This window comes from Achroia grisella, unplaced genomic scaffold (genome assembly GCF_030625045.1).
Source record: "Achroia grisella isolate CSIRO2021 unplaced genomic scaffold, CSIRO_AGI_Agris_v1 utg780, whole genome shotgun sequence".
Lineage (NCBI taxonomy): Eukaryota > Metazoa > Arthropoda > Insecta > Lepidoptera > Pyralidae > Achroia > Achroia grisella.
The window spans coordinates 7,900,193-7,909,663 of record NW_026713020.1 but is presented as its reverse complement, the minus strand read 5'-3'; the positions used below and the strand labels follow the sequence as shown (position 1 = coordinate 7,909,663).

At 34.0% G+C, this 9,471-nt stretch overlaps 2 protein-coding genes across 2 annotated transcripts; one reads left to right on the top strand and one right to left on the bottom strand.

Moving 5' to 3' along the window:
* Nucleotides 1-371: 371 nt before the first annotated feature.
* LOC131850958 (uncharacterized) lies at nt 372-1,430 on the top strand. Its single transcript, XM_059201377.1, has one exon. It carries the CDS (start codon nt 405-407, stop codon nt 1,428-1,430), a length of 1,026 nt encoding a protein of 341 aa, XP_059057360.1. The 5' UTR covers nt 372-404.
* Nucleotides 1,431-2,348: 918 nt separating this feature from the next.
* LOC131850964 (superoxide dismutase [Cu-Zn]) lies at nt 2,349-9,288 on the bottom strand. The gene is made up of 4 exons (XM_059201383.1): nt 9,139-9,288; nt 7,825-7,875; nt 4,498-4,668; nt 2,349-2,791 (listed from the first exon to the last, which is right to left on the bottom strand). Exons 1-4 carry the CDS (start codon nt 9,202-9,204, stop codon nt 2,615-2,617), a joined length of 465 nt encoding a protein of 154 aa, XP_059057366.1. The 5' UTR covers nt 9,205-9,288; the 3' UTR covers nt 2,349-2,614.
* Between the last annotated feature and the right edge of the window lie 183 nt (nt 9,289-9,471).

Below are 9,471 nucleotides of genomic sequence, written 5' to 3'. Positions count from 1 at the left end.
ACTACTGTACGGATTTTGATGAAACTATGCAGTAATATGGATTATACATCTGAATAACATATATGCTATGAATTTCACGCGGGTGAAACCGTGAGCTCAGCTAGTATAAAATAATATTTGAGTTATTTGCTTCTAAGATCCTAAATTATTTTTTTATTCCTTAGAGACGTCAAAATTCTAAACCAAAAGCTTAAAAAAATGTCAGTCAACTGTCATTACTTGTCTGACTGGAGTTGACTGTCATGCCTTGCTGTCAGTGTCTGAATACCTGTCAGTAGTCGGCGTATACATTTTAGGTTATAATATAATAACTATCCTATTTTCGAAGTGCTCTATTGAAAACAAAATAATTTACAGCAATTTTATTAATGTAATTTTAATTATAAGATAAGTAATAAATTATAATGTTGTGTCCAGAAGTTTGGAATTTCCCGCCACCGAAAGTTATGACTTATCAGAAGAAGTTTGAAACATTTGATCCTGTATTAGACACTGTAAAAATGAATAACTTTTACAAAAGCTTAATTATTACGTTACCCGACGAGTTACATGTGCCCAGTTTCATTGAGCAATTTCTGGTAGAAGACACGGATTACTACAAGTTATTGAATTGTCCACTTAGCGAGTTTTTAGAACCTGCTTTTATAGAAAACTTTGTTAAGAAGGGTAATTTGTATTGCTTGTCGATTAATAGGAACTGCATAACACAAAATTGTGCAGCAATAACTCCTGATGGAGTATTAACATTACATGTTATCGAATTTATATATCAAACACTGGGTTTGGAAGGCATTAAACAACCACACAAGTTTTATGAAGTCAAAATTGATTTGAAAAGTTTAAAAACCACTAATAAAATTAGGAGTGCTTTAAATAAGTTAGATAAGTTTGACTTTAATGTGTTGTGGGAACCTGAATCTGAGGATATATGTCCATCATCAATTGCTAAATATTTTTGTGATAGGAACTTACAAGTATCAGTTTCGGCTGTACTAACACGAACTTTGACACCTCCTGTACCTGAAATACCATCTATAAAAGATGTAGAACTCGAAGATATGGTCGAATGGATCGGATTATTAGCTCATAATGCTGATCTAAGCGATACTCCGTCTTACATAAGCACCTACAAACCACCAGAAAGTGAATATGCTTTGAAATCTACTAGAGTTGCTGTCCTTATTGTTAAAGGATTTTTAACACCAAATATTATTGTAAACACTTGTAAATATGTTGAGAAACAGGTTTGTTCACGAGAATTAGATAATTATTGGGCATCAATAAGTATACAGAGCGATGAAAATAGTCTCTGGCAGTGGAACACTAGCAGTCCGGTCATGTTTCAAGCGCATGACTCATCTTGTAATATATTTATTTCAAATAGTGGACAGTATGATGTATATTCTATAGGACAATTAAAATATTCTTAATATTTTGTGTTTAATATTCTACAATTAAAATTATTTTTATCTACTTACCTATACACACATCTTTTTTTACAACAGAGAGACAAACTTCTTAGTATTCCATGAATTTACTGGAATAACCAATAAGCTGAACTTGTGGAAAACGCTAGTGATTGCCTATATACATGAACAGCACTATGGATATTACAATATTATTGGGATTAAACTATCATGGCTTTTTCCTGTAACTTCATGCCCAATTTACACCCTACACATGAAATAGTTTACAAAGCAAGTTGCTTGGCGACTAGAACAACTGTCATTAAGATTCCCATGTTTTGTACATATCTCTGAGAGTTAGATTTGATTGGTAGTAGCATTCTTGGTGGTTAAACCCTCAGCCTTGATAAATCAATCAAGAGGAAATTAAGAGGATCTCAGGTACATATATATCTGAACTCACATCATCATTAATGAATCATGAAATGCTTCCCAAAACATTTTTGGACCTATAAAATTAAATTAAATCTCATTTCATATCTTTATATGTATGAGGGGAAAAACAAACTTGAAAGAACATTAAAAAATCTTTTAGAAAGGTTTTATTGAAACAAAACAAGCCGCAGAACACATTCCCATATACAAAAATGTTCCCTGCACCATAGATAAAAAATAAAACAAAAATATTACATCAGAAGAAATGCAACAGATTACATAAATATAATCTACAGACCATATTGGTTTGGGACCTTACAACTAGCTACATTGCCATATACACTTTTATTTTATTAATTTGATTTTTAAGCCACTGTTAAGTAAATAATTCAAGTATTGTCATACAGTATTATTGAAACTTCACTTATGTATACTAGTTATAGTTGCTAATAATTCTTATGTGAAATCAATTTAAATTGATTCCTGTATCATGATATACAAGGCCAATTTTCCAATTACAGTTGCAATGTTTTTTTAACTATGGCTCTAGGTATCTATAAATTTGCCAATGTCAAATTTGGTACAGACACTACTTGTATTAATCTGTGGATACGTTAATTTTAGTATTACATTCATTTATTGCAACTGTCAAGACAAATATACAAAATTTGACAATTTTAACATCTTTCAAATGAGAATGATTAGTAACTAAGTAACACAAGTAATCCCATGAAGTATTTACTTAGAAACTGGATCGAATATGACGGATATGTTTAGATTTTAGCGAGGCCTATGACTCCGCATGCGATACGGGCGCCGGCGTTGCCTGTCGTTTTGCTGAGCTCGTGTCCACCCTGACCGAAGTCATCAGGGTCGGCGTGCACGACGAGAGTGCGGCCGATGATGCTGTTGGGGCCCACCAGCGAAATTTGAGAATCTTGGATGCATACCTGTTAATATTAAAATTATTTTTCTTTAGAAACTCTTTTTAGTCTCATACCATTATCTTATTTCTATCTTTATTATTAATACACATTTACATTTCTAATTTCACAGTTCTATTCTAGGCCTGTGGGCCTGTGCACTGTAAAATTTTTTTTTTGGAAACTAGTGTGTCTGCTTTTGTTTTTACATAAGTTTTTCAGTTGTATTAATTAACTAAATGAAAAATGGAACTTATGTTGAATCTAAGGATTATTGGAAAACGCAATATACATATCGCTGATTAAATGCCAAAGGGCCACAACGCAAAAAATGGAAACTGGAACTATTTCTTTTTCCAAAAATGGTATCTAAATCGTTATAATTTTTATATTTAAAAAAGACACCCATTATTCTAGAGATAACACATAGATATACCACTTATAGATTCGTAAAAAAAGTAAAAATATCACAGTGAAAATTTTGATGAGCTCTCCTGTAAAATTTACCGTTTGCGTCATTTGGCCCTTTCGCATATATAATATATCTTACTAGCTGTCCCGGCAAACGTTGTTTTGCCATATAAATTAATAACGCTATAAAAAATAGGGGTTGATGATAGAAGGGTGAAAATTTAGGATTGTATGTATTTTTGTATGTTGTATCATAAAAAAATAGATACTAAAAATATTGTCTAAAAAAAAAAATTTAGGAGTGGACTACCCTTAACATTTAGGGGAATGAAAAATAGATGTTGGCCGATTCTCAGACCTACTCAATACGCTCACAAAATTTCATGAGAATCGGTCAAGCCGTTTCGGAGGAGTATGGGAACGAAAACTGTGACACGAGAATTTTATATATAAGATATATAAAATTATCATGTCACAATGTTAGTTACCATACTCCTCTGAAACGTCTTGACCTATTTTTATGAAATTTTATATGCATATTCAGTAGATCTGAGAATCGACTACTATCTATTTTTCATTTAAACTTACAAGGATTATTTAAAAGAGCAACACACAAGTTTCTTGCTCGTTCTTCTTGTGATGAGACAGCTTTCCGAACGAGTGGTAGATAAAACACAAATTGTTATGACTGTTCAAAAGTGCTTAAATTAAGTTTATTTGAATAAATTATTGTCTATTCCATTCTATTCTATTATCATACCCCTAAGTGGTAAGGGATATCCTCGCCTAATTATATTTTTTTAATTTTTTCGACATAATATTTTATTATCATCACTATATATTTTTTTTTCTTATTGTATTTCTTCTATGTGCACAATAAAGAGTTTATTATTATTATATATAACATATACGTATCACTGGATGATGTACTAATAAGATGATTGCGCGGAGATCGCGGCTGATGGTTCCGTTTACGTTGATTCGCGGAGAATATGCTGATTTGCGTGTGCTCAACGCGACGTACAACGAACGACTGTCGTTTTGTTGATGCTACCCTCAGATTTGGTGTATAAAAATATCCTTATACCATTCACACAGCGCCATCTAATCCCAAACTAAGCAGAGCTGGTACTGTACATTGTCCAGATTAAATACTTACATTTTTTTAAATATAATAATAATATATAGAAAACACCCTGACCGACACAATCATACATGTGAATACAAATGTTTGTACCGTGCAAGGAATCGAACCCGCGTCCAACGTAATGAAAGCCGTATACTAAACCACTAGACTACAGCGTCAACAACATAATACTTACTTTTGTGACACCGCCGTCGCTGGTAGCCTCGATGTTACCAAGATCCCCGACGTGGCGGATCGTCGCCTCGGGACCACCGTGCTCCTGCTTCCCGGGGTTGAAGTGCGCACCCGCTGACGTGCAGCCGTTGGTGTTGTCCCCGAACTCGTGCACGTGAAAGCCGTGCTTGCCCTGAAAAGATCACAAGTTAAACATACATTGTAGACTTGAAACTAATTAATCTACATGGACCGGGTCATCGGGCTCCCTAAAATATGGTCCAGCGGGGGAAGGGGATTGTTACATTACTAACAATTCTTCTCATCTCGAAATCATTCCGAACTGACGGTAGATTTGACATATTATAAGAGTCTGTAATATACCTACACTGAATAAAGATATTTTGAATTTGAATTTATCTTGTAATATTGATTCATATATATGTTAGTCTATAAGGTATTTATAATACGGGCCTAGTAGCCTGAAATAAATAAATAATAAATAATTTTTCTCTGTTCATGCACGGGAGATATATCTACAGATAGATTACGCAAATAAATGACTCAGAGGAGGGGATTATTAGTAATGTGAACTAATGATCCCATTGCTAGCAATGTACCATGTCAGATCGACCTCCACGCGGTTCCCCCTGGAAATCATCGTGATACATTCCCGGTGAATTTGTCACGTTGGGCTAACTGATCTGACTTCATGTTCATCCTATCATCCTCCATTGGTGCACCTGCAGCGTAAACCGTTAGCGCAGGCGGGTGCACCATTCCATTATCATCCTTTAAAAAAAATATGGTCGAGCGAAGTGATGGTTGGCTCAACCGTCATACTCGTGAAAGGGTGCTGCTTGTAGGGACTGGTCTGCTCTAATCACTATGATTGATTTCCTCTTATTAATTGTTTAACCAGTTGGTTATATATTCAATACTTTTTCTATTTGACTATTTAATTGATTAGTGCTAATTGGTGGTTTGTATTCACACACTTAAACTTAAAAATGTAAAGTAATTATCATCTGCTTCTTCCTTATCCCATTTATTTGTGGTCGGCGTAATATGTTTTTCTCTTCCATTCATCCTTGTTCGCAGTCATCTTGTTATTTACTCCCTTTCTTACCACACAGTCCATCCATCTCTTTTTTGTTCTTCCTCTACCCTTACAACCATCCACATTCATTCGTAACATCTTAAAAATGTAAAGTAACAATAAAATTATTTAAAAGAGCAACACGCAAGTTTCTTGCTCGTTCTTCTTGTGATGAGACAGCTTACCGAATGAGCGGTAGATTAAAGAAATGTAGAATAGAATATTATTAACTTGTTTTTACAAATGTAATGACTATTCAAAAGTGTTTATAGTGTTCTAAGAGTTTATATTCAAGTATGACTAATATATATTACATATATAAATTTACTAAAGCATTAGACATATCTAGATTAGATAAGAGGTGTAGATACACTATACAGACGATATATGGGTGCGCCATAATCATACTATTAGAAAACCAGATAAGGTTGTGATTTTGTTAATAAAAAAATGTATAGGCTGGTAAACTAATTTTTTATATAATTAAAATAACATAAGCTGACTCTAAGTATCGTTTAGAAAAAGTCAAGAGCCCTTTTATGGGAATGGGTATAAAAATATAGGGGCTGTTCAAGTATTACGTAAGCAGATTTATCACAATTATTTACCCCTCATCCCCCGTTGTCAGCAAAAGTAAGCAAAGCTCTTACCCCTCCCCCATGCTTACGTAAACATTTCTCAATTAATGTATTGTTTTTTTAACAAAGACAATGTGAGGGTTGCCATTCGTGTAAAAAAGTAAATTACGACCGATGACGTAATCATCATACAGACGCCCCCACCCCCATGTCATCCAAAATAAGCAAAGAAAAGACCCCCGCCCCCCTATAGTGCTTACGTAATACTTGAACGGCCCCTTACATGCAGTTGTTGACGCGGGGAATTTTCAATAGACACCTACATAAGTACATAAATTATATTTATAAAAAAAAGAAGAAAAAAAAACGTGATAATAAAAACAGTAGAGAAACATATAAAATTAATAAAAAAAAAAACATAAGTACACAATGTATATATCAACGATGTTAGGGAGCTCCGTAACCGTAACCGAAACTCGGATATCCGATATAAATAATATCCCTAACCGTAACCGAATCCGAAATAAAAGTGACGGATAATATCGGATAGGGACGGAGCCTAATTGGGACACGTTATGTAACCATTTTATTAGTTACTAGCTGTTCCCGCGACTTCGTCCGCGTGGAATTTTTCTAAAATAAAATTAGCTTAAGTTACTCCTTATTACATCAGCTACCTGCCAAAAAAAGTTCCGTCAAAATCGGTCCAGCCATTTCAGAGATTAGCCGGAACAAACAGACCGACAGACAGACAGACAAAAATTATAAACAATGTTATTTTGGTGTATTCATATGCATGTAATAAAAAACCGATTATTTCAATATTACAAACAGACACTCCAATTTTATTTATATGTATAGATAATGAAATAGATCATTTACTTAATATCAGTCACATGATAAATGTATCAGTAGTTACCAATAATAATAGGAGTATATTCAGAAGTTTATTTATAATTTCATAATATACCTATTCAAAGTCTTTCTTATCTTGTGACATTGCGAAATATTTATTATCTATCGAATATCGAAATATTAATATTTATTCACACACTTAAACTTAAATTGTAAGTAAGAATAAATTATTTAAAAGAGCAACACGCAAGTTTCTTGCTCGTTCTTCTTGTGATGAGACAGCTTTCCGAATGAGCGGTAGATTAAAAAAATAAATGTTATGACTATTCAAAAGTGCTTCAATGTAAGTTTATTTGAATAAATGATTTTCTATTCTATTCTATTCTATTCTATAAATAATATACCTAACTAGTAGACAAGAAAAATTATAGCCAATTCAATTAAGTGATAATTAATTTATATAAAATTAAAATAGCCTAAGTTACTCTTTATTACATCAGCTAAAGTCCCGTCAAAATCGGTCCAGCCATTTCAGAGTTTAGCCGGAACAAACAGACAGACAGAAATTGTAAAAAATGTTATTTTGGATGTACCGTATTTATATTCATATGCATTGATTATGCATGTAGTAAAAAAACGATTATTTCAATATTACAAACAGACACTCCAATTTTATTTATATGTATATATAGAGTATATTTATAGAGTATAGAGGTATAAATAAGTGGCTGAAAGCATCCTATATAGGTAAATGATTTTGGTCTTCCACACAGTAGGCTATTAATATTTAATATGGCAACATTTATAGTAAACTTACCTTGCTCAAGCCATTGACTTCTCCTGTAACTACTACAGGTGCTTGGTCGCTCTGAAAACAAAATGGTAGTCACATTTAATAATATAATTATGATATACCTTTCTAACTACACCAGAGGTGGGAACGGAATTGTTAGTAATGTGGATTGATGATCTCATTGCTAGCGATATACTATGTCACGTTGACCTCCATGCGGTTCCCTCTGGAAACTATCGTGATAAAATCCTGGTGAATTTCACCGGAAATTCACCAGACCTGACTTCACGCTCATCTTATCATCCTCCACGGGTGCCCCACCAGCGTAAACCGTTAGCACAGGCGGGTGTACCATACATTGTCTATAACAAAAAAAAACTACACCAGAGGGGGTAGTATTATTTTCCAAATTGTGGGGTTCTGTTCTCTTGAAATGGTCATTTGGGACGGGTCACTGGGAATTTTTAATTAACATAACAGTGTGTGGGGCGAAGTAGGCGGTGCCTGACGTAAGACTAATTTGAGTGGTTTTTTATTGTATGGAGATAATGAAATGATGCACCTGCTATGCTAATGATTTATGCTGGCGAGCCACCAGTGGAGGATGATAAGATAAGCGTGAAGTCTGGTCTGTTAACCAAACATGACAAATACACTAGGAATTTATGACTGTTGTTTCCAGGGAGAATCACATGGACATCAACCTGACATGGTAAATTGCTGCAGGAGTAAATTGTTTCCAGGGGAAAGGGGATTGTTAGTAATGTCAAAAAGATGGTCCACCCAAATTATTCTTACCCCTGTAAGAATAATTTGGGTGCATTCATACCACAGAAAGATTTTTTATGTCAACTGGATATAGACCTCAGTACAATTCAGAGTAATAAACCATTATTATACAACAGTGGGGGCCTTAGGGGGGACGAGTGCAATTCGGGGTCACAACCCAAGCAAATTTTAAACAATCAGTGCCTAGCAACAACCTCCCGCCCAGAGCCTCGCAATCACTAAGGCCGCAACCGTACTACCCCTTATTTATACAGATATTACTTACATAATTACAAAAAACATTTTTAGTATCATCATACCATACCTATAATTATAAGTATACCAGTTCCACCTATGAGAAAAGCATTTGCATTTGTTGCCGGTCTTTTTACGACTTAACTTCTTGAGTCGAAGTATTATTCTATTTTTCCATAACCTATGCAGGTAGGTATAAGGTGTAATTGGCAATATGATAATTAATGTCTAATCATCAAGTAAGGGCAAGGTCTGTGCAAGGTCGGTTCAAATTGACAATTATTAACTTACGAACATATTTATATGCGTACTTACATTTTGATCGAAAAACACCGTGCCCTTGACATCTCCGTTGAGTACGCAAACTGCTTTTACAGGCATTTTACGCTATCGACGAAAGAACTCCTTCCAAAAAAATAATAAGAAACTTACAATTTAATGTACAGTTGGGATAGATATACTCAACAGTAATTGATAGGAATCATGGAATGGAAAAGCAAAATTATCAAACTTAATATTTTTTTTTTATTACGGCTTTGAAAACATTGTTAGTGTGGCCATATAAATTTTTGTGATAGCGCTAATTACGTGAGCAAAAATATGCTAAAATTAGTTGAGTTTTGGAAAAACGTTAAATTAGGCGACTAT